Here is a 25,714-nt window from a genome sequence, read left to right on the forward strand (position 1 = left end):
TCTGGAAATCGTGGCAAAGTGTATGCTGAGCAAGTGTCTGCAGGGAGGCCATCCCCTCTTACTCAAGATTTCGGTATGTGTTCCACGGAAAGGCAAACAAAAATAAAGTGCATTGCTTCAGTTTTACACCATGTTGACATAAATCTTCTCTCCATGTGAATTACGGCGAAACTGTGCACAGCTACTGAGCTGTTGCACTTGTGTTGTATGTGGGTTTTGTCTGTGCGTGCTTTGGCAGACAAACCTGTCCCATTTGGATTTTATATGGGAGAAAAGTAAGTTTGGGGGTTGTTTTGGTTAGGTTTGATTTTTAGTGTACCTAGTTGGCTTGCATTTATAGCTGTCTAATTATTTCCTGTACGTTCACTTCTGTACTTTATATCTGCATTTTTGCTACACTGTGTATTTCTCAAGGCCAGGGTGATCAAAAAAGAAACACTGGGCAGGCACTATAAGGAGAGGGGTCTAACAAAGACCCTTTTGTGCAATTAAAAACACCATGCCACGGCCTTTGCCAACTCAGATCTTCAGAACACAGCACAAGTTCTTCTGAGTTAAAGTTATGATTTAGGCTGAAGAAGTCTGGTATTTTAAAAAAAAAAAAAAAGTTCTCTCTTTTCCCAATGAGAAATTGGGGTTTTTTATTAAAGACATTTTTTGAGTGCATTATCATTGCTTTCTACCACCACTGACTTGGAAGAACAGTGCTGATATATTTAAATCTGTATAAAATCTTAAGCATTTGTTTTGCCCCCTTAACTGGAGCTGATCTGACTGATATTCATAGGTCAGAAAGAGCATTTTGGAGGGGAGGGATTTGACCTGTCTGACCACCTGTGGAGTTTCTGTATCTTCCAGTGATGGGACCTCAGACCTCAGCTGAGCTCTAGAAACTGTCCATGTGTGCTCTCCCAGCCCCAGTGAATGGGAGGTAAACTGCCTCTGCTTGAACTACCTCTGTCTGGGAGGAGTCAGCCTGGAAGCTGATTGCCTGTCAGCATTGAAGGGATAAGTAAGGGCTATATTTTATCCTAAGAACTCATTTTCGATCTCAGCATTGAGATTTCTGTGTCTGCTTTGCTCCTAGGAGGCAAATATTTCTTAGAGCAGACTCTTTCTACTTTTGACATATTTAGCAATAGCTTCCTTAACATATTATGTTTAGTCTGAAACCAGAATAAAACTTGTCTTTTTCTTCTTCCCTTTGCATCTCCCCTCTGCCTTGCCTTTTTTCAATCACTAAACAATCATCAGTATCTTTTTCAACATGACCCATGGCAGAGTCTTAGAGCTGCCTCTCCAAAACCACAGTAAATGCACCGAGCAGCTGTTGTTACAGCCCAAGTCACTGCCATGTTACTGCAGACAGATGCAGGTTAATTATAATTTTAAATGTTTACCCTGTTATTGTTTGCATTTCTGAAGATTTGCAGCAGCTGTAGGACCCTGAGTGACTCCTTCCCCTCTCACACAGTGTATTTATTTTCTGGGTTCAGCACGCCCTGGTCGGTGTCTCCAGCATCGCTGCGGTGTCCCGTGCAGAGCAGGAGGTGGGCTGGGGTGACGGCAGCTCTGCCAGGTGGAAGCAATTATGGGAAAAAAAACATGGTCCTTGCTGGATGAGTTACTGCTGATAGCTGCCAGATAAGCTAACTTAATAAAGCAGTGGCTTAATTAAGCCACATTCCTCCCATCTTGCCTCTCATCCAGCCTGTCTGAGACGATGCTATCAAGCAGCTACTGCTTTGCAGGATGGGGCAGGGGTGCTGTGCTGGTGAACCCCTGTGTGTTGGGTGCTCTGGGGGGGCTGCAGGTGATGGGACATGGGAGCCCCTAGAAAGCTGAGCTCCTCTCTCAACTGGCAAAATAATGGGCCACTAAAGCCTAAAAAAAGATGCCAATCTGCCACTTGTCTAGTCATTGATATATTTGTTGGTATCAAAATTTGATCCTAAATCCCATCTTCTGGCATTTAATGATCCAGGAGCATCTTGGCCTTCAGAGCAGAGGGGAGGATGTCAATATTTCCATGCTTCTCCAGCAGCAATCTGCCAGAAAAAAAAAAAAGGTGACTTGGTTTTGGGGTGTGCCTATCACTATGAATTTTCTTACAGGCAAACACAAAAGCTGGGTGTTGCAGTGACCGAAATCATGGTGTCCAAAACTCTCTGCCAGTTTGGGTTTGTGCCTATTACTGAGTAAAGATTGCATGAGAATCAAAAGTTGCCATGTTTTTAATTCCTGAAGTACCCCATTAAATGCTGTATCAGATGAAAGTCTGCCAGAAGCTTCCTATTTTGTAAACCAGATTTAAAGTTAATGAATCTACTTGATTTCCCCAGAGACTTAGGTTTTAGTGATGGAGCTTCTTACACAGCCGTGTTTTTGTGTTTCATGCATGGTCACATGTACAGCTGCATAGCAACCACCTTGCTGAAAGTTATCCAGTAGCTAAAATTATCAGCAGGAGCCCCCTCTTACCTCTCATTATGTACAACGAGATTGCTGCTGTGCAACGTTGATTAGGCATGTCAGCCTGGGCCTGGACGTCTGAAAATGAGTGTTGCTATTAAAATGCCTTTGCTAATGCTCATGTGTCCATCATCTTGACAGATTTCACTTTAAGAATGTAGAAAGCTAAAGCACGCAGGAATCCCAGAGTTGCAATGTAATGTTCAGAGGAACAGGTATTGTATTGTGTTTCCTTTGCATTAACCCTAAAGCAGCAGTTTCCCTGGCAAAATCATGCTGATGGCTCAAGGCTGTTGTTGAGTACAGGCTGCACTAATGAAGAGATCTGTAACTTTCAGCTGGGAAGAAATTATCATGGGAAATTTGTTTCTGGAATGTGGTCTGAACACAGGGCATCCCTTTTCTAAAACACTTCCTTAAGTATTATTTTAAACTTTCACAATGCAGAAAAATCTTCATGTATTTAGAGAAAATATTTCAAAATCTCCTTACCACTAAGCCCTGGGAAAATTCAAACAAAAAATTGAGATGAAGACTGAAAACAAGGTTTCTCAAAACCATCCCATCCCACTGTGGAACTTACTACTGCAAGAAGTTGCTGAAGAGGGAGATTTCAGCAAATGTTTGGATATTGGCCAGGAGAACAATTTTCTAGTTGTTTTAAGCGAAAGCTACGCAAGCCCGTGCTTGCTTTTGGGCAATATCAGGGTGCCAGGGCAGCATTTAGTGGCTGTATTTTGGCATGTGGTGGGTTCTCAATGTGTGTCTGTGGGAAGGGTTTGATCAAGGCAAGTGGTTTGGCTTTTGGGAGAGCCCAGTCAGGTAGGTAAAACTTCACTTCAACCACAAGAAAGCCAACAAGTCCAGCCAAAAGTCATCACCAGAGAAGCTGAGAGAGGCAGCCTCTGCAAGGTTCCCAGCAGGTGAGCCCTGACCCAGAAGGAGGCTGTCACATCATCTGCTGCCACAAGCCACTCCCAGGCTGTGACTCTTAAGGGTCCTAAGACTGAAAATCGAGTAGGAATTCCATGGAAAAGGTACAAGTTATGGAAGCTGCTGCTCCCTATTTATTGTTAGTTGTTAGTTGTGACTGGCACAACCCCAGAGGTCAGCATCCCATGGCAGGGATGTCATCCTCTCCTTGCTCATCTCACAGCCCTCTCAAGCTGGGCTGGATCTTCCTCTGAAGAGCAGCTACAAGCAAGCCTCTCTTCTTCTGCAGACAGGAAGAGATGAATGTGCACTTGGAAAGCCATCAGCATGGCTTGCAGCATGTGAATAGCCTCCCCAATCCACCTTTGAACTCATTCCTCCTGCATTTGTTTGTCTTGCAGATAAAACTTCACAGCAGTGTTTGGAGAGAAGTCTAATGAGGCACCACTGTTTGCATAACAAAGCAAGGCTTCCTCTTCAGATGTTCAACACTCATTAAGAATAATTTATATTCCAGCTAATCTTTGGAAGAGGGTAAAATATGGAGCCAGAGTTTGTTTTTACATTGTTTGGAGTAATGCATTGTTTGTTTTAAACCGTCAGTTGCAACTGATAGTTGATTTAAATTCAACATAATGATGATTTGTGATGGCTACATGTTGTCCAGGGGAGTGTCGTGTCATTGACTGACGTGGCTTTAGCACTCTTCTGCATATATTATTGAATTAAAAGAAAAGACCAAATGGACAGTTTCCCAGTTTTGGAGATATTTCAGTATGTCCACAAGGCATGAAGAACTGTGAATTTGTAAAATACTAGGGGTTTCCCCCTCAGATTTATGTATACTTTATGTGATAGTGCACTGAGCAGCAGTTTTTTCTTTTGAAGCAGTCCTGGTAGTTCCCAACATAGGACCCTTTGAAGGTCACCAGGTCCCTGCAGTGAGACACTCTCAGGGTGATAAGGGACACAGCCATTTGAAAAGGCTCCTGAGTGCTGCTTGCAGTTCAGGTGACTTAATGTGATTTTCTGCCTAGAGACAATACCAGCTGGTTTAGCCAGATGCCTAAATGTCATCACAGGCCAGTGTGTCAGAAACAGTAATTTCTCAGCATTCAGATTTCGTTCATATCATAGGTACATAAAAAATGTCTGATCCTATTGACTAAACACTGCAGTTTTGTCCCTCAGACTATATAAGATATTATCCCTTGCTCTGGTTGAAATACCCAATATATTTAATTTACCTCTTCCAGGTTTATTAGAAGATGAGAAATGGCTAACAACATTTATCCTCTGTGCACTCCTCACTGAGATTTACCTCTTTCTGCAGGTTTGCATTGTAATGACAGCTGTATGAAAACACCCTTCACTGTCCCATGAAAATGATGACCCTAATTGTGTATTTGGACAGCACTGAGTGTGCTGTATCTGGTCAACACCAGAGAGCAGGATTTTTGGAAATTACTTGGGATATTGGATGGGTCAGTGTTGGGCTACTCAGCCCCAGGTTCCTGAGGTGGCTGGACATGTTGCCATGTAAAATGCCTCCTGACCCAGGTGGTGTATTTCCCTGTTGTGTTCTGTAATGCTGAGAGACCTCCAGTTGCAGTGCTCAGGATCCTCATCTTGTTTGGTTCATCACATCCACAATCCACCTATGGCTGTTTTTAAAGGCAGCACCAATCTATAGAGAATACACTTATTTATTCATTTATTTATTTTATTGTTTTTCAGGAAAAAATGCTGTAAGGGTTATAAGTTTGTTCTTGGACAGTGCATCCCTGAAGGTATGTGATTTCAGTGTTCTTACCCATCATGTCCCCATGCATTTGCCTTTCCCCATCTGCCCTGTTCTCCACATTGTCTGTTTGGAAGAGCAACCTGATATAAGCACAGGCTTGGCCATAGCTCATGTATCAGTGTGGGGAGGAACTGTTTCCAAGAAATTATTGGGAAAACAAGGAGATCAACAACTTCCAAAAATTTTGCTTAGGATTCCAAGCCTTGGTCCTCCCCCCAGTACACGTGGCTGCACAGATCTTGTGCCACAACCTGCTGCACTGCAAATAGAGGAAAGTGTTCTGCCCTTGGCTGGGTAGGTGGGAGCACTCTCTGCACCCAGAAGAGCACCTTTCCTGGGTGATGGCTTTCCCCTTTTATCCTTTGGATCTGGTACAGCTGACTTGACCTCCCTGTGCATAGGGAGATGGTGAGTAGGTGAGTTAGTCCTGCCTTTAGTTTCCCATGGGCATTGTTACCAGGGGCCAAGGAAGATGCAGGTTTAGTCAGGGTAGTTCATGCAGTAGTAAAAATGGATCTGATTTGGATGAATCTGGCTCTGAAGTTATAGGACTACAGGAGCTGCCAGGCAGCAGCAAATGCCCAGAGACAACATGCCACTAAACTTTGTCTGCTCCAAAAAAGCAGGTTAAAAATTGGCCTGTGGCAACACATTCTTCTATTTGATGACATATGGAAAGCCTTGATTTGATCTGAGAATTTTCCTAGTTTGTGGTGGTGATGTTTTGAAAAAAAAGTGACAAATTAGCATACTGGAGAGTCAGCTGGTTTTGAGTTACAGTCTCCAGCCAACAGCGATTATAACTCAAACTCTAAATCTGGTGGTTTGTTGTGGGTTTGTTGTTGTTGCTGTTGTTGTTTTTGATTTGTGTCTTCTTGCTGCTGGCTAGAAACATTAAAACAATTGTTGGGGTGGTGGGGGAGGAAAGAGAGAAACAGCTGATGATGACCCTGAGCCCAGAGGAGCTGGGTAGGGTTTGGGTGAAACTGATGTACACACAGAGTTCCTCATCCCATGGTTTTGCAGTGAGTTTTGTCTCAACATGTGTGATACAGGGTGACAGCTTCAGTATGAGACAGACACTTGGAGAAGGCAGTTGTGTGTGTTGGAGGCAGAAGACCTGAATCCTTTCAGGATGGAAAGAAGCCAGGACTCTACAGTCTGGCCTCCAGCTTTCCTATGGATTTAAGAATTTTATATACTGGCTATTTGCTGAATACAATGAATACAGCAGGAGAACTAATAGGAGCAAAGATAAAATGAGAGCTATATATTATTTTGGCTTCTAATTTTCATCTCTTGAGATTTTAGGTGATTATGAAAGCAGCTTTTATTATGTGCCCACTGCCTTTGCCTAATCCTGTCTATTAACTGCATCTCAGTAACCTGAGAGTTTCTACCCCTAATTCAATTCTCTGCTGGCTGCAGCTTCTCTCCTTTTGTTTATCTATTCCCCTTTTTCAGCTTTATCTGTATTTTGCCTGGAACTTCAGAGGCCACAGCGATTGCTGTAACATCCGAGACAATCACAGGCCCTTGGTAAAGGGATGAGAAACATGATTCACTGAAGTATTCGTTTCACTTACTCTGTTACAAGACATCACTTGGCTCTTCACACATTGTTTTGGCATAATCTTGACAGAGTAGCTGTATGAAATCCATATCTCAACACAGCCACATAAATGCATTACAGATGTGAGTTCATTAGAGCACATCTGCACCTTTTAATCCAGTCCTGGCACACTGAAACTGTGAGAAGTAATTCCAGCCCTGTCTTCTCTGTGATTTAGCAGTGGCTGCAGGGAGGAGAGTTGACAGAGGTATAGATCCTCCCTTGTCCACCCTTTTATAGCTGCCTTGGGGAGACACCAATCTCCTTCTGGGACAGCTGTTCCTTAAATAGACTCTTTCTCAAAGGCTTGTGTCTTTGTCCATGTCTATTACTGGTTTCTGTCCTGTTATTTCTCATCTGCCCTTGAAAAGGAACAGAAATCAGAACAGTCCAGTATGTGTCTATGCCTCCAGGTTTTGCATTTCATTTTTTGTGTACTTAACTTCTCACCCTGCCTTTCACCTGCAGGACCGGGCAGCAATGAACCTCAGGAAACACTGAGTGGAGTTACTTCTGTGTGTCTGATTCTCTCTGTAGCATCTCTTCCTGCTCCACCTGTTCAGCAAGGCAGGTCAAAAGCCAGCTCCTCACCTTTTTCTCCTGTATGATCTCCTTTTTCTTTGCTTTGGAGACTCACAGCTCCAGCCAAGTCCAGTCTTGGGTCCTATCACATGGCATCACAGAGTAAAGAAGGGACAGATAGTACAAAACAGCTTATTTTGGAGACCACCCTTCCTGCCACTGGTTTGTTACTTGAGTTTCTGTGGAAGAATTCAGAGTAAAATTCTTTATTACAGGCGAGCTGTAGTCAGGTCTGCTCTTTTCTTACTAACATTTCAAAAATTTTCCTTGGTACAACTTTCCGTGCTGCATTGTCATTTTTGAGTTCATTGAAACACATGTAGGGACATTTGTTATTCTGCTTTGGCTTTTGCATTTTCCTGAAGTCTGGAACAGCCTGATCCTCATGGTATGGTTTTGATTCATCCTCAAACCACATTTCTAAGGCTGAGCTGGTAAAAAAGGGGTTTGAATACAGGAGGGAATGTGCATCCCGAGCTCTGCAGAGCACGCACAGGTGGTGCAGCAGCTTTTGCCTAATTTCATCCCAGTTGTGAGAACTGTTTCTAGGGAAGTCATGCTGCCTGGGACCAAAGCCCTGGGGACACAGCTCTGGGACCTACCTACAACTATTGTGTGATCTGGGTTGACTGTGTGGGACCACCAGCAGGGATATTGGCACCTCCTGAACCCTTCCTGAGCTTTGTATGAAAGTAGATGAGGCAATGGACATGATGGAGCTGTGCTGAGGTGGACATGAAAACCATGTTTAAAGACTGGTTACATTAAATATGGTGACAGACAGATAAAAAGAACTGGCATTGTTTAGTCTAGAGAAAAGGAAGCTGAGGGGATATGTGATAAGTTTTTAGGTATGTGAAAACTTGCTGCAAGGGGGAAAGTAAGATGCTCTTTATGGTCAAGGAGAAGAGGACAAAAATAATGGGCCTAAGTGGCTGTAAGGGGAGTTTGGATTAGATATGAGTAAAAAGCTTTCTGTCTGCATGGATATTTCATCTTGGAACTGGACTACATGGTGGGCCATATCCATCCCTCAGGGAAAAGGAAAACTAGGAAAAGTTTATGCCTAGCTAATCCTGCTTGTGATGGGAGATGGTCCCTTCCAGCACTGTTATTTTCTTGTTGTAAGGGTACATCTATTCATGGAAGCACAAGGAAGCCAAAGCTTGTTTTACCTCCACTCTGCATAGCTGAACACAGCACAGGCCAATTCCCACACCTGAGTGGGCACTCTGGCTAAGGAGCAGCATGTTCACCTCCATGCTGGGCACACCATCCTGTTCTCACGCTGATTTTATTTCAGTGGAAAACGAAAATTGCAACCATGCCCAGCAAAAACACAAGCAATACTTTATAGTTGGGACTATTTAGTAGTGCCAAATGTAACAGGAGTTTACAGCCCCAGCATCACCTAGAGAGTCCAAACTACCCCCAGACTGAACAGTTCGAAGGCAAGAGCTATGTTTTCCTGTCATGGCTCTGTGCTGTTTCACCCTGGTTACTGCTGGGCGTCCTAGCACTGCCATTCACTGCCACAGCACTGCAGGCAGACTTCAAGTTGTGAAGCAAGAAGAAAAGAAAGGATTCCTGTTATTCAAAAGGTGACAAGGAGAGTGCTTGGCACTATTACAGTAGTATGACTATTACAATAGCATGTTTTTGTCTAAGGAGCTCTTGTGTGAGATACAGCATCTTGTTAAGTCTCATTTTGTGCTTTTCTGTACTTTGGCACACTGTCACTTTTAACATCAGTGCTATGCATGTGGTCTATGTACTTCGTACTGAAAATGTGGTTTCATTTGCTTTACCATCTCTTAGCTCATTTTAATTGTTTGGAACAATCACTGTACCCAGAGGTATCTGCTAGTCATTAGGGTGAGTCAATAATGAGATTGGGTTTTAATTATGTATATGGAAACAGTGCTTTGCTGGGAATTCGCATGAACCACTTAGATTTTGTATGGATGTGTTTGGTTTGGAGCATGGATGAGGTATTTCTGCAGTGGCCCTCATTACCCAGTCACTGGATTGTCACAGCCACCTGGATGTTCTCTGCAGGGTGATGTTTTCTGAAATGGTCACAGAAACTGCCACTTGCTTTGGTGTAAAACCCGGCCTTGGGCAGGGTGTGCCCGAGCTAGTTTTGAGACCAGATGCCCCTTCAGCTCCCAGTGTCTCCTGGCAGATGTTTCCCATAGTGCTGCAAAACCCTCACACCCATGGCTGGGAGCTGTTCTTCTCCTCCCAGCCCTGCTACCAGCACCATGCCAGGGGCCAAATCCAGCCCCTGGCAGGACAGGGATGTGGGTCAGACCCTGTTGTTCTCTGGTCCATTCCCCAGACTTCAGCTCTGTTGCTACAGAGCACTGAAATTAGAAACAGATTTTCCCTCCATTGGGTTTCAAACAGGGACTTCAGTCTTTTGGGATTTCACTGGCATACCCTAATCTGAACACTGCTTTTATAAAGAGAGATGATGGTTTTGTAACAATGCATTCTTTGCAAGAAGGGTTATATCTTGTGATGTAATTAATGTGATGTAATTAACTTTTCCTGGTGATATACGTTCTGTCTGGCTTTGGCAGTTAGCCTCATGTTTTTTCACAGTATTCTGCATAGGAAATGTTGCTATCAGACTTAAAAATCTGTGGAAGAAAACAACCAAAATGTTCTAGGTAATTCAATATTTCTGTGAAAAGAATTGTTAAATTCTGCCAACTGCAAAAGTGACCCTTAAAATCCAACTTAAAGAAATAGTCTAACTACTGTAAAGATGTGAGTAGCAATTGCAATTTTAATATAATTCTTTGCTTATGGCTCATGAATGTTTTCTATCTAGGTTCCTTCATTCCTTAAAACAATGTAACTCAACTTTATATTACTTAGCAGAGAAGTGAAATATTTGCTGTCTAAGTATCATCCAGCTACTGCTGTTAGTATTTTTCCTAACCATGCTTTTCTCTCCCTTAGATTACGATGTCTGTGCTGAAGCTCCCTGTGAACAGCAGTGCACAGATAATTTTGGGCGAGTCTTATGCACTTGCTATCCTGGATACCGATATGATCGGGAGAGGCACAGGAACAGAGAGAAGCCTTACTGCCTGGGTGGGTAAATGTGTGTTGTTGAGCTCATCCCTGATTAATGAGGCATCATGCACCCTTGAGTCTTTTAGGATTCAGTTTGGATCTGAAACCTTTCTTATTCTCAATATTATTACAGAAGAAATATGGGGATTAACTACGTTAAGAACTGAGAGATCTAGATTCCCCTGAAATTATTAGGAGGTATAACCTACAGCAAGACATACACACCCAATCACTTTGAAGTGTTGGACTGATGTAATTTTTCCTTTAATTACTCCTGCAGGTTGTGAGCCATATTTGCTGAATATTGAAGCATTATCACCAGGCCTAATTATGAAAACTAGTCCCTGGGGCTTGATTCAGACGGCCAGTATCTAATTCAGGATTGATCATTTACATGTGGTCCTGTGGTGTCTAGTCCTGCCCTGCCCTGCATGTTTTGCCATGCCAGGGAGCCAAGGTTTGCAGGATTGAGCTTTGCATGTGAGCTTTTCAATGTAAGGAGGCTGTCAAGCAATGTTAACTGATAAAATGCTAGGCATATGAATAATAAATAGTGCAGCTTGCACAGAGCTCCAGTGAGACCAAAGGCTCCAGCAGTGCTGCAATTACTTGCAATTACTTGTTTATTTAACAACAAAAATCCCTTTTTACTTCTAAAGCAAGTTTTTTATTGTATTTGAGGTCTGAAACCTCCAGCTACATGGCATTTTTAACTTTTGCTTCTCCTCAGATATCGACGAGTGTGCCACAAGCAACGGGACACTGTGCTCTCAGATCTGTGTCAACACCATGGGCAGCTACAGGTGTGAGTGTCACGAAGGCTATGTCCGGGAGGAGGATGGCAGGACTTGCACCAAAGGAGATAAAGGCAGGTGCTAGTGCAGGTTAAATGTCCTGGTTGTCTAAATGGTTGTCTACAGGGTTGGTCTGTCATGAAGAGTGCTACATTTGGAGCTGAGGGTCTGAAGCTTGGATGTAGTTGATGCTCCTGGGGCAGCCAAGGCTGTTCGCTGTGCACCTGAGCACCTGTGGAGCAGCCCTGCCACATTCTCTCCTCCAGTGCACCAGGACATTGGGGGATGTGGAAAGCATCTTCCCCTAGGTAGGCAGAACAGCTGAGTAGTGAACTTTACCATTACAGCTTCAGTTAGACAATTTCTGCTGGATCCAGTTGCTAAACGCCATTGTTTGCTCCAACACTAACCTGGATTATATCTTTTTTGTGGTCCAGACCTAAGGAAATGTAGGAAAAAATGTTACCAGATGATGAGCTTTAAAAAAATTCATTAATTCCACCTGTTAATTAACTGATTTCAGTAACTTTAATTTGTATTTACGTGCTCACATCTGAGATTAGCAAACAGCCCTGGGTGGCATGGCTAGTGCCCCTTGGTCCCTGGACGCTCAGAAAATATGTGCCTGGGAGTCCAACACATTTTTCAACCATTGCCTAAATCCATTTCTAAATTACATTGAACAAGACTGAATGCTGCTGACCAGCAGTTAGTTTGTGTGTCCCGTGGCTGGGGTCAGATTTTTTTTCTTTCTTCTTTTTATTATTTTTTGAAAATGAAATGTGATGGGAAAGGGGTAAATGTAAGGGCTTGTTCTTGCATTTCACTGATGGTTCAAAGTGTATACATGTGCTGTGTATGAATGAGTTTAAAGGTTTTGACATCATCCCAGTTTTTAAATTACAGCATTTAGAATACTTAGATTAAATACTGATATGAAAATTTAAAAAGAAAGGAGGAAGAGAACAGTGCTCAGAAAAAAACCCCAACAACTTTTGATGAATGGTGACTAAACACAGGTTCATCAATTTATGCCTGACTGTGGTATCACAGGGTGATCCAAATCCCACTGGATAGCCAGAGCAATTTATAATTTTGATTTTCATCTGAAAATGTGTAACTGGAGCCACTCCATTAACTTTAACTGTTTCTTGTAGTTTCCAAATATATTTTTTCCTTGTGTGTGTATGTGTGTATGATAAAGGAAAGAGATATAACATAGATAATCCCCTTACAAATAGGGGGAATTTGTTAACTTTTCCTCTGGGTAGTTCGACTTTCTTGATACAGTAATGTCCAAAGCATTCAGGATAATCAACCATTCAAAATATTCAAGGCTGTGGAAATAATTCTACTGTTTGAAAACCACCGTTTTTACACGGAATATACATGGCACACAAAAACATCAGTTACAGCAGATAATCTGGAATGAAATACCCACCATCTCCCCATATAACTCCAAAATCAGCAGTGCGAAGCAAAGAAGGATGCTTTCTGCTCAGTTACCCCACAATACTCCATGTAAATGCTACGAATTTTGACCTGTGGTGAAAATGAGAGGAGTTGTGTCCGTGACTCATTCCAAGGAAAAGGGTTGTGCAAGGAACCAGCTGTAGTGACACTCCACCCCGCGGCCAACCTCAGCCCTGCACTGCATCCGTGCTGGAGCAGCTTCCTAATAAACAGATCATTTGCTTTTCATGGTAGCCAGAACACTTATATTTTATTTTAAAATTTAGTGTGAGAGGCAAAAACACGTGTACCCCTCTCCATCTCTAATGGAGATCTCTCATCTCTAATGAGGTTGCATGCCTTCTGGGAGATACAGACATGTTTGCATTGTTCTGTGCCTGAAGGATGCAATGTGGTCAATTTTTTTGGCTCTGTAAGTGGCTTGACAGAGAGCTTTGGGTTGGCTAGTGGACACAAGAATAGGGAGCATAATTTCCCGCATCCAGTCATGTTTGATAGAGACAATGCAGCTACCCATGCAGTAGGCAGATGAAACCATCTCAGCAGGCTGAGCCCAGATAATACAACACAGATGATCCATGCAAGGACCTCCAGCAGCAGAGCTCCCGCAGAGCTCTCCCCTGCCAGCATCTCCTCCTCCTCCAGCATCAGCAAGGCACAGCCTCCGAGCCCATACACAAAGAAGACACATCATTCCCCCAAGCAGATCTCTTAGCAAGAAGTGCCACAGGGCTCACCAGCGTCTCACCAAGATTAAAGGACCCCCATCAGGACAGCAACATCATGTGTGAGCTAGACTTTGTGTTTCAGGAAGCCTTTGTAAAATGGGGCTGGTTTAAGCCCTGTTCAAGATAATTTCAGTCTTGTGAAGCTCTGTGCAATGGAAACAGGTTATGTAAGTGCCTTGCTCAGTGCTGGCCCAGCTGACCCTGGTAGGTGACCTCAGTTTCTGCACCATGTGTGGGTGGCTCCATCTAATGGCATTTTGCCCCCTCTGGCCTGTCCTAGGTGGCTTCTGGCTTTATCCATGCTTTATTCTGGCTTTACTTGTAGTTTGGTCCTGATACAGGGTTGGATGGGGGAAGAGCAAATGTTTGATGGATGACTCCTTCCCTGGGCAAATCATCACCTCTGTCTGGTATGAGTTAGGGGGATTCCACCTCTCTCCTGGGATGCAGCTCATGCTTGCTTATAAAGGATGTTGGACTTCTTCCTCCAACAAGTCAATCCAACCGGATTTGCAGAAATCTCCCTGGTATGACATTCCCCAAACATTAGCTGATCCCCCCAGCATTCATCTCCGTGGATTGTTACAGCCCTGTTTTCATCTGTACTTGTCAGCCCCGTGTGCCACATACTTCTGGAAGATAAACTGGATTTTATAATGAAACATGAAGCCAAATTCGCCGCTTCTTAATCTGCATATAATTCCACTGATTCTGGTGGGATTGCATTAGGTTTCCAATAGCAGAGAGTCTGGCAGTTTCTCCCTATGACTGTATGTTGCTTTCAGCAACATTTCTTAACACAATGATAGAACTCATTTGGTGAGATAGCTATTAAAAAATTTTTTTGTTAAGACTAGCACAAAATCCAGACTTTATTGATGTTTGAAAAAGGGGGGAGAAAAAAAAAAGGTTTTTTTTCTAATGGCTCTATGTATATGCATCTATAACTCCTACACAGGTCCAAAAATGGGCATGTCAAGACACTGGGGTTTTTTTACAGGAAGATGAAGAATTGGAGAGGGAGGAAGAATGCCAAAAAACTGACTTGTGGTCAAGAGAAAATTAATTTTATAGAAATGTCAAGAGTTGTCTTCATTACAGCACACCAGTTCCCTCTTAAGGAAAAAAAAGCCCTGTATGGTGCAGATTATTTCATCTACCAAAGAAAGGCTTATGGGCAAAGAGGCTTTGTAGGGATTCAAAGGCAGAATTATTAGCATTAAGAATACAGGAGAGAAGAAGGAAAGCAGCGAATGCTGTGTATTCAGGTATCTTCACAAAAATCTTGGAATTCCTTGGAGAATCTTGTGGCCAAATAGTCTTGGATCCAGCATGGCTGAAATTTGGTGAAATTCTGTTCTATGCTGTGAGTCCACTGGAAAACACCAAGCAGTACCTTCTGGCCTTAAATCTTCGCACCATCTGAACACTGCACAGAAAGCTGGTCAGGTACCAAGCCTGTGCTTTCAGAAAGGGCTGGGAAGCTCAAAGAGCAGTGTATGCTTGCTGCCATAAAAATGGTAAATAATATGTGTAAGGCTCTAATATCGTAAGGCTGTTGGAGTCCAGCCATGGGAACAGGCAGTAGGAAAGATATCCTGGCCTTCATGTCCCAATTTTCTGATCAGTTCAGTACTAATACCAGTCTTAATCCTCTTTGTTATTCCAGCATCTTGCCCTTACAACCCTCTCCTAACTGAATGATAAGTGAGATAAATTTTTGTCTTCTAAAAGCAAGCATATGCTATATGTCATTATATCCAATGGACTAAACATACTGAAAATCAGTTTTTCATAAATATGTGCATAGGTGGTCCATAGATGGCCATCAGATGGATGCAATCTTCCTGCAAATATTTAAGTTAAGAAACACATAATATTTTCAGTATTGGAGACTTCAGGGTTCATTTAAAAAGATGCAGATGTTTCAAAACCAATACACATTTCTGAAAAGATGAAGGCTGTTTAAGGGTGTGTCCAAGTGAGAAGTGTAACACAATAGCTCCGTGCGTTGCAGTTGATCCTTTTGGAAGATTTTGAAGATTCCCTGGCTTGAACCAGGAGCAGAGTTTTTCCATGGTGGGGCATGCTCTGAAAGGTCAGTGCTCAAACGTGCCCAGCAACCCTCCCAGGTAACATTGTACAAAGCCACACATCATATGCAGAAACTCAATACACTTGATATTTCTCAGCACTGTTGAAGTGAGAAAAACCTCACCTAGAGTTTGCCAGTATGTGTCACCCTGTGGTTTGGAAACCAGATTTGTCTTTAAGCAGACATCTGTTACAACAATTCTTGTTTGCTTGCAATGCAGAACTGCTTGACTGTGTATGGTACTGGGAAAAGGACAAAAATAACATTTGCAATATCTCTTGCAGTTTGAATAATTTAATGGATTCTTGAAAAGATCCCATTCATGCATAGTATCAACAGATGTGACCCTTCCTCTTGTGTGGATTTAAATCCCTGATATTAATCTCAATCCCCATCTCTGCTCAGGCTGATTCCATCACATGGAGAATAACCCGTGATGATAAAGAGCAGTTTGTGCAAAATGACCGAAACAAACGTATTGTGAGGGATTTTACTATAATTTATAGCATATGAAAATTTGCCCTTCAGGGGATTGTAAATCAGTTCAGATCTATGGGGTTAGTCTACCCTAAACAAAAAGATAAAAGAAAGGGTGTGAACTTTTCCAGGTATTAAAAAAAAAGAATTCTTTGAGCACTCTTAACTGGAAACAGCTGTTTTAAAAATGTGCTCAGAGATGTGCCTGCAAAGATTCTCAGCCTTACGCAGAAATTCTCAGTCAAAGACTTAATAATGGCAAGATTCTCTTCTTTTTTTCACAGACTGGGGAAATGTAACAACCTTCAAGTTGCTTTGGCCATCACTTTATGAATTTCTCTCCTTTGGATCTTTATCTTTATAGTGGAAACTGCTTTCTTTCAGCTGGGCTTCCTGAGAAATCTGAAAATGTGGCAAAACCGGGGACATGCTGTGCCTCTTGTAAGGAATTCCATCAAATAAAGCAGACAGTTTTACAGCTGAAGCAAAAGGTATGAACACTGATCAGTCATGTCTTTACCAGACCTACATGTTTTACCACAACTGAGGCTAATTTCAATGTTTGAAGCTGTCACTGACATGTGGTTCTTGTGCATATAAAGAGAATGGCAATATATTTTAAAATAATGTAAGAATTGCATCTCTCCATCATGCTGCTGTATGACTTGTAAGCAGATTGCTCCCAAGTCCATGGAGCTGCGTTACCAAGCTCATGGTAACAAAATCTGGCAAGCACCCATCCCAGGCTGAGCTCAGGTTTCTTGGCAATCTGTGCTGGCTTGAGGTTTTCATTCACTCTGAATGCACAGGATTTTGCACATGATCCACCTTCAGAGTAAGCAAATCCAAGACATTTCATAGATGCCTGAACATGATTTTGCATTAATAGGGTGCCGATACAGGATTCTTGCCAAATATGTGTGGGGCTAAACAAAAACATCACTAGATTTAAATATGACTTTCCTCAGTCACAAAACTTTTTTGTCTTCCCATTTCCGTGCAAGTAGAGAATAGTGCACCTAGAAATTTCCCCTGGGCTTTAATTGCTCCTACATGTAGCTTTCTTTTGCACTTTAGTAGGACTGAAATAATGCAAAGACCCAGCCTCAGATCTGGAGAGCCAAATGCAGGGTTGCAAGTGTAACGGCTTTTCTGGCGACATCTCCTTTGAACATGGAGGTTTTCCCAAATTGAAACAATCTGTAGGAATATTCCCAGCAATTCATGCTGACAGGCTGTAATTATTTCACCCAGGGTACTCATTTAATTTCATTCCATTGTGTCAAAATACAATTTGGTGCATTCACTCATTGCATTTGATGTTATTAATTTGATACTAGGAAGAAAGAAATCTGCTTCATTAAAATGAAATTCAGTGAGGTTAGAGATAGTCTTTATCTCCAAAATCTGAAAACATCATGTGTTCCTTCTAAATCAGCATGAGCCCAAATGTGGAAGTGACAGAATCTCATGTGTGATGGAAATTCTGTTTCTCAAAAAAATGGTAGCAGAGAGGTTGAAAAAGGGTCCATGTTTTTGAGTGGCTCTTTCTCCAGCTGTTGTCCGTGATGGTGAACAGGCTCACAGTGACCTCCAGGGAGGGATCTGGGGGTCACATTGTTGGCCACCCTGTTTGCTGCAAGGATTTATTGATGCAGGGAATTTATGGAAAGTTTTCTGTGTCTAACTTCTGCTGTTGGATACCTCTGTTCAAAACTCATTCCAGGAAAACTCAGACCGCTGAAACCTGTCACTGTGGGCATTTGTACAGTAGCTGTGGACAAATTAAGCAGCTCACTCTTGCTTCATATCTAAGTCCTGTCATAGCTTAATTTTTCCCCCAGTATCTTCCTAGTGAGACTTGATCTATATGGCATCCTCAGAGGGAGCCCACTGTGTTGTGCTCCACACAGAAAGAGCTGGAAGGGTTCCCGATACCCTCAGCAACTTTTACCCCACAGAGAGGAGAGCTTTTGTCTATGCTTAGTGAAGGTCAGACCTCATGGTGCTTCTCTGCCCAGGGAGACATCAACCTTCATGTTTCACCAGCCACTCCCCGTGGCCAAGTTCTTCTGGGGATGATGTCTCTCAATAGCTGTGGTTAAAGCTGTTCTGTTTTGCATAGAAAAGTTCATTTCTGTCTGTCAGGGAGACAGTTTATTGAAAGAGTCTTCAGTCTTGTTGTTAAGGCTTTCAGATTTTATGAACTTTATTCAAAATTGTGGTTAGCAGAAAAGCCTGTTATCCAATGAGATGCACTGTCCTGATAGACTAGAGGTCTGTGGCACTCCTTGGCTGATCTAAGACCTTGATGAAAGGAAGAAAAGTGGAAAGCTGAAAAAGTGGAAGAAAGATATCTGACATGTGGACACACAGCCAACAATTTAAAAAAAAACAAAACCAAAAACCCAAGTAAGTTTGATCCTATTGCACAGATATGTTTAAACATATTAATTAGAAAGCCATGTTCCACATCACTCCTGACAAGCACTGCCTATTTTCTAAACCACAGACCTCCTAGAAACTACACAAAACTCCAAATGCAGCATGCAACACAGCACATAGAAGTCTTGTCTCTAGAACAGTCTTTCTTTAAAATTTACCCTTGCTAATATTTGCATGCACATGGAAAAAAACCCGAAAACCTGTTATTTTCCAAAGGCCAATAAGATTTGGAGCTGTAGATGGAGAAAGCCAAGGTCACCCTGGACCAGAATCCTGGTTCAGTTAAAAGGTGAACAGAAATTAGTCCAGTGAGTATACAGTGAGTGCAGCCAATACCTAAGAAGATGTGAGTCAACATCAAAAACACATGGTTTGGCCCAGTGCATGTAACAACCATTTTCTGGCCAAAAGAACAGTGAGCTAGACCAGAACCTGGGTATTTTGGCACTCCTAGTGTACGCTTCAAGTCCGGCTGAGTCAGTGGGGAAGCATGCATAGATGCTTTCACAGCAGCTATGTGATTTCTTTTCTAACTTACTCAGTTGTTACAACAGCCTTGCTGGCAGGAACAAGTAAATATTTAAGCATCAGAAAAGAATACACTTCCAAATCCTCTTCATGATGGGTCTTTGCCATTAAATGCACCTTTTTACTCCAGCCTGACCATTTGCAGTATAACCTCAAGAGTATTCATGCCTGGATCTATGTACTAAGTGACATTTATCAGCTGATGCAGCAATAGATCCTGAGAATGAGATATGTTGAGAAATGTACATACAAGCTAAAAAGAGGACTTCAATTAATCTGTCACTCAGTTGTGGCCACCCCTCAGGAGAAGCACTCACTGATGACACTGATAATATTCTCCCAAAAGCTACCTGAAAAGTAGAATACTCTCAGGCAGCCACAGGATTTGACTTTGTGTCTCGGTTTTAGCATGGCAGCACTGCAGAATCCTTGGTTGATTTGTGTCACGTAGTGGATGTTTTGCAGCATGGTGGTCCTTGCAAGCCTTTCCTTTGTATCCAGCCAGGAACCTGCTCTGGACAGGGTAGACACACCTCCAGGAAACAGAATTTGCTGACCAGAGCCAGCCAGTAGACCTTGCCATGCTGGTCTCTGGCCAGTGTGGCTGTGAGAGCCCCCAGCTACTGAATTTTCCTCCTCAGCCTGAGGGGTAGGGTGCTGTGACCCACAGTGAAGCCCTTTATCTTCAATAGCCCCACAGTTTGCTCTGTGCTGCAATGGCTGGGAAGTTGGCTGAGAAAGCTGCAGGGTCACTGGTAAACAAAGTAGATTTTTTCCTTTGAAAAAGCAGAGATGACAGCTCATCCAAGAGCTCATCCGAGAGCCATAGATGTGCTGAATCCTCATTTTTTTGTGCAAGCACATTCATGGGAGTTAGCATATAAGAAACATCCTTTGGGATTTCTGTGAAAATATGACCTCATCCAGCCACTGATTTCTGCAGAGGTGGAGTGAATCTACCAAATTCTTGTAAAGGTTACATCCTGATGCTTAATTTGCCTGTAGTGCAGTCATTTTGTCTTTGGAACTGCAATGCTCTCCAAAACCTAACTCCCAAATGGCTGATAAATCCTTGTGTTCCTGTCATCACATTTTGTGTTCCAGTCACAAAAATCAAACTGGTGCTTCGGAAATGCCACCAGGAACTATCTCAGCATTTCCAACTTTTTTTTTTCCTGACTTTTTTTTTCTTCAGAATTGTTCTGTGCATTAAACCCCAAACTACAAGCAGCACTGGCTGCCTTTAAATTGTATTCCTTAAGCAATAGCTTTGCCAAAGGAAATTTGCCCAAGTAGGTACTGCAGGTGCATAACATTGTTTTGGTTTTTTCCCCTGTGCTTTACAAGCATTAGGTTTCCAGTAATGTCAGAAGAATGTATGTCAAATAATTACAGAAACAGGTAGGAGTCTTGTGAACAGCCCAGCTCAGAATTCCATTTAGCTGATGAAAAGATTTGTCAGATAGCAGGAGTCATCATCTCTATGATTCAGTGCAGCTCTCCCAGGCAAATGTTGCAGAATTCAGCATGAAATTATCCAATGAGCCAAATTCATTCAAGAAGCAGCAAAGCTCACCCAGGGGTAGGTCTGCACTGGTATTGCTGAAATGGTTTTTCAGTTCAATTTGGCAGAGCAAAATCCGTAAATCTACATGCAGCTACTCACCACTAATAAACTTCTTTCCTCACTGCAGACCAGCCTCCTGGCTTGTTAACTCCCTACAGCTGCCTCTGGAGAGACTAAGCATTTGCAGAATATTTCTAAATATGTTTAATTATTAAATATATTCAGCTGGACAGACTGATGTTTCATGGATAATTGAACATGTAATAGATAATGACACTTTAAACTGTAGTGTGAAATTCTCTTTACATTCTCACTTACTTTATCTTTGTGTCTCTGTGCAGAGCAGATCCAGACATCTGTTGGGTTAAATAGTGTGGTTATTTTCTAGGCCCAGATTTGCAAAGGATTTGGAGTTCTCATTAAAACCTATGGAAAATTAGTGGCTTGTGCAGCAATTCAGACCTTAAATATCTGAGCAAATGTTACCCTGAGAAAAGGCAGTTAATGGGTAGACGAAACTTCAAATAAGGAAAAATAAGTTTCCTGAGAAGTAGTAACAAGACTCAAGTTTTTCAGAACTTGTTGCGTATCTCTCCTGAATTTCCTGTCCTCTGTCAGATTGGCTTGCAGTTATTTCCACAGTGACTTGAAAAGTGAACAGACTCACAAAATAAGAATGTTTTTCTGATTATATCAATGAAGGATATGAATAAACAGTTTATATTTTTCCTGAAATATTTATATAGCTCTTTGTTCAGATGAAAGCTTAAATTTGAAAGTGATTTATCTGGCAGAACAATGAAGGTCTTACATAGATTTTTTTTTTTGTTTTGGCAGGTTGCTTTGCTGCCAAATAATGCTGCTGATCTTAGCAAGCAAATCACTGGTGAAAAAGTGCTTGCATCTAATGCATATATCCCTGGCCCCCCAGGCCAGCCTGGCCAACCAGGCCCTCCAGGTAAGGCCAGAGGGATGTGAATGTGCAATAGTGCTAGGACGAAAAAAAGTAAACTTCAGTCTTCCCGTGTGTTATGATTTCATATGTTTCATATTTTGATTGATATATTTTGTTTGTAATTGTGCTGAATTAAAAAAAACAAACAAAAACAAAACAAAGCAAAACTTTATGGTTTTTATGGTAAGCCTCTGCCAATTGTCTAACATAATCCATTGTGACTCCATGTGTTTCTTGGTGTGCAAGCTGTGTTTGTTCTGTATGTGTTAAATTTCTTCCTCTCCCTGGGATATCTCACCTGCTTCAGTTGTCATTTCCTGTGCTTTAACCATGCCTTAAAGCATTCTCCATTTCATTTCAAGAATATCTATTGCTTTAGCTCTCTATCAGTAGTAGAGGAGAAAATGTGCTTTCAGTTTGTGAGAGTTTGTGCCAACTCTTTTATTTTTCCTTGTCTGATTCGCAAGGATTCATCTGTTGGTTTTATGTTGTACTCCAGATTTGAAGGAATCTGAAAGCAAAAGTATAACTCCACTCACGCCTTCTTTACTAAGTTATAGATGAAAACAATGTGAAAAACAGAGAGCTCCTAAGGCTCAAAATTAATCCAGACACCTTGCACCTGGCAGCTAGTAATACTCAAAATTTTGCAAATTCTGTTGAATGCAGATGTAATTTTGGGTTAGCAACAAATCCAAGAAATTTTAGCATTGTGCTGGATTTCAGAAGGATTCTTACAGAGTATTTGCAAATACTCCTTACAAGGATTGATTTACTCCCTCCTGAGCTGCACCCCACCTTGCCAGTTATACCCCCTTTTGCAGTCTTGCTTTGTTTTCTGAATCTTTATCCCATTTTCCTGGAGGATGAGTATCTTCAGTTTATTGTCAGTGCAAGGACAGTATGTTTAGAGGTTCTGCAACAGGCTCTGAGGGGTACAGTGGGTTGCTTTACAATCCCTCCAAGGTATGCCTGACCCTGCAGGTCTCCCACCCACTGGGTTTCCCCATGACTGAGCTGTCCGAGGTACTGTACAATTCTGCTGCCACTAAAACCATCCCTGCTCCCCTCCTCTGCTACCCCCCCAGGAAGAGTCACAGGGAATCACCACTGAATTTAAGTTGTCTCCTTTTGAAAATCCTAACTACATATTCAGTCCTGCTGAATCTTTTCTACTCTCTGCCTTTCATTCTCTATGTCTTTTGTGGGCCCTCAGTATGAGGAGAAATGTTTACCCCTCAGCCCATGAAGTGTTTCAGCTAGTGACACTTTAATGGTTTTTCTTTTCTGCAAATGTTGTTTCAGGTGCCTGATTTTCTGGTCTACATTTCCTAGTGGCTCTCTTGAGCTAAACATATGTTTTGTTGCCTGACTGCTTCCTAAAAAGTAACATGCTCTGCCGAATGAGCAGAAGCTGAAAACAATATCAAGCAAAATGGAAAAACAGAGCCTCTTTTGCCCCTAATAGATTGGCTATTGCATTGGGCAAAAGAGATGTGCAGGTCACCACTGGAAAGAGTTTGCTTGCGTCAGTCATGTAGATGTCCTTGACCCAAAATTCCCATGAGTTTTCCATGACTTTCTTTTTATGAGATGTTCCTCAAATATGATTTGTTCTTCTTTGTGTGAAAATGAGGCATTTCTGCTTTTCTTTCCATTCCCAGTCTGCATCCCTAAGCACATGGCAGTGGCAGACCTGGATTCTTGTTATACATGAGATTTAATTGTTTGGAGATAATCTCTTGTAGCTACTGTGACAAGGGGTAGTGTTGTCTCAGAAGGCTACTGATGTGCAGATGCAGACATATTGGTTTTATTGTTGGGTGTGTTAAAGTAACCAGGCCTTTGGATCTTTAAAAAAAACAGTCATTTCCCACTTGTTGCACTGATCAGGTGTCCTGAAGGCTTTCCCTTGCAGGTAATTTTTGCTTTTGATTTCAGGGGCTCCAGGACCTAAAGGGAGTCAAGGAGCTCCTGGATTACCTGGACCTCCTGGACAGCCAGGTCCTCGCGGATCCATGGGACCCATGGGCCCATCTCCAGACATATCACACATTAAGCAGGGCAGACGGGGCCCCGTGGTCAGTATCCTTGTCTCCTGCCATGCTCTGCACAATTGCCCTTAGGTCCACAACTTCCCACACGCTTGTGAACACTTTCTTTTCTCTTGCAGGGCCCACCTGGAGCCCCAGGGAGAGATGGTAGCAAGGTGAGGAGAGGTACTAATTTCCATGAGATGGGCACATACACATGTGAACTGCAGGCTTGTTAGAGAGAGTCTTTACACACTTTTACCATCTCATTTCCTTAGCTAAGACAGATACGTCCTGTTGTACCACTCCTTCATGTCATCCTTCTGCTATTCTGTGTTCACCATTCCTAAAGTCTTGCTAATAGTCCTTCCGGGCTGTAGGTCACACAGCATTCTTTTCTTTCTCTGCATCTCTTTTGGCTTTTCCATGAAGAAACATTGATGCTTTAGCCCTTTTCATTCATTGTGAATTCCTCCTGTTTATTGACTCACTTGTTACTGTCTGGGAGAAATATCAGAAATGCCCCACTCTGCTCCCACTACAATCAGCAGCAATTTCCTTGCATTCCTCCTTCACTTTGTTTTCTTTTTCCAGAAAGCATCAGCTGATGATTCTTGATATGGGGACTGTAAGTAAGGGAGGCTGCAGAGGCAAACAGTGACTTTTTAATTTTCTTTAGTCACAGCCAACTAACTGAGGTGGTATTGATTACAGGGGGAACGAGGAGCACCAGGACCAAAGGGGATACCTGTAAGTATACCACACAGGAGGAATTTCCACAACAGAGTGATGTTGACTACTAACTACAGGTCAGCCAAAAGTTACAGAAAAAAACTCCTGTGCCAAGAGAACAGATATTTTACATATACAGAGAATACTATTGGGAACAATATAATTAACTGTTTTCATCGAAGTGTTTTTCCCTACAACCCTCTTCCCTTGCTGGGTGTGTAACCAAAGGCAGTAGGTGCACTTCTGCCCCACAACAGTGCTGGGACACCCTTAGAAGGCAGCACCATGCAGAGTGCTAGTTAGTAGAGTTCAACCTCTGATCCCAATGGGAATTTGATCCCTGGAACCTTTTACAATCCTGTCCCTCATCTCTTGGATTTGGGAAACTATAGGTTTTGAGTTCAGAAGAAGGAATGAGTAATGACAATCTGTTTTCAGGTGAAATCCCCAGCACAGGCAGGACATTGACCTGTTGGAGCGAGTCCAGAGGAGGGCACCAAGTTCATTAGAGGGATGTCAACCAAGTTGATTAGATGTCTCCTCTGAGGAAAGGCTGAGAGAGTTAGGATTGTTCAGCCTGGAGAAGAGAAGGCATCAGGGTGACCTAACTGGGGCTTTCCAGTACCTGAAGTGAACCCACAAGGAAGATGGAGAGAGACTTTTTACAAGGGCATGTAGTGACAGGGCAAGGGGGAATGACTTCAAACTGCAAGAGAGCAGGTTTAGATTGGAAATGAGGAACAAATGCTTTACTGTGAGGGTGGTGAGGCACTGGCAAAAGTGAGGCACCAGAAAAGCTGTGGATAACCCATCCCTGGCAGTGCTCAAGGCCAGGCTGGATGGGACTTTGAGGAACCTGGTCTGGTGAAAAGTGTCCCTGCCCATGGTCTTTAAGGTCCCTTCCAGCCCAAATCATTCCATGATTCTACAAGTTTACTTACAGTATTTTCTCATTGGTGGAGTTGATTTTTAAGAGTATGCCCAGCAGGGTGTGCTCAGTATTAAACAGTTTATTTTACTGTGTGAAGTCAGCTAAAAAGAAATAAGGATTTTGTAAAATCAGGTACTCCCTGTGTTGTAATTACCAATATATTTAGTAAGTAATGAACAGCAGCAATGTTACCATACTTAAAAGACACTTGCCAAAAGAACTTTTTGATTAATCATTCTAAGGATGTAATTTCTGCCAGTTTAATAAGCAAGAAGACAAGGAACCAAGATTTATCTCCTGTATTCCCACGAGGTGTAAAGATACTCTTATGAAGCAAAGGAATTGTTAAGTGACAAAAGGGTTGAGCGTCTTTTAAATGTAGGCTCTGTCTGCATAAACGTTTGATTTTTTTTAAAATTGTTTCCTAAGCAAAGTTGGTTAAAAACCAGACCATTAGCTTTTGGCA

At 42.3% G+C, this 25,714-nt stretch overlaps 1 protein-coding gene across 1 annotated transcript in view; it reads left to right on the forward strand.

The window, feature by feature from the left end:
- Positions 1-25,714, forward strand: part of CCBE1 (collagen and calcium binding EGF domains 1) — a 97,786-nt gene that overhangs the window by 68,065 nt on the left and 4,007 nt on the right. Inside the window, exons 3-10 of the mRNA XM_085043706.1 lie at positions 5,143-5,195; positions 10,374-10,508; positions 11,221-11,358; positions 16,442-16,548; positions 21,435-21,555; positions 23,494-23,633; positions 23,726-23,761; positions 24,300-24,335. Coding sequence (XP_084899832.1) covers positions 5,143-5,195; positions 10,374-10,508; positions 11,221-11,358; positions 16,442-16,548; positions 21,435-21,555; positions 23,494-23,633; positions 23,726-23,761; positions 24,300-24,335 — 766 coding nt within the window. The remainder of the gene's footprint in view (positions 1-5,142; positions 5,196-10,373; positions 10,509-11,220; positions 11,359-16,441; positions 16,549-21,434; positions 21,556-23,493; positions 23,634-23,725; positions 23,762-24,299; positions 24,336-25,714) is intronic.

The sequence above is a fragment of the Lichenostomus cassidix genome, chromosome Z, assembly GCF_008360975.1.
Source record: "Lichenostomus cassidix isolate B80296 chromosome Z, HeHo_3.0, whole genome shotgun sequence".
Classification (NCBI taxonomy): domain Eukaryota; kingdom Metazoa; phylum Chordata; class Aves; order Passeriformes; family Meliphagidae; genus Lichenostomus; species Lichenostomus cassidix.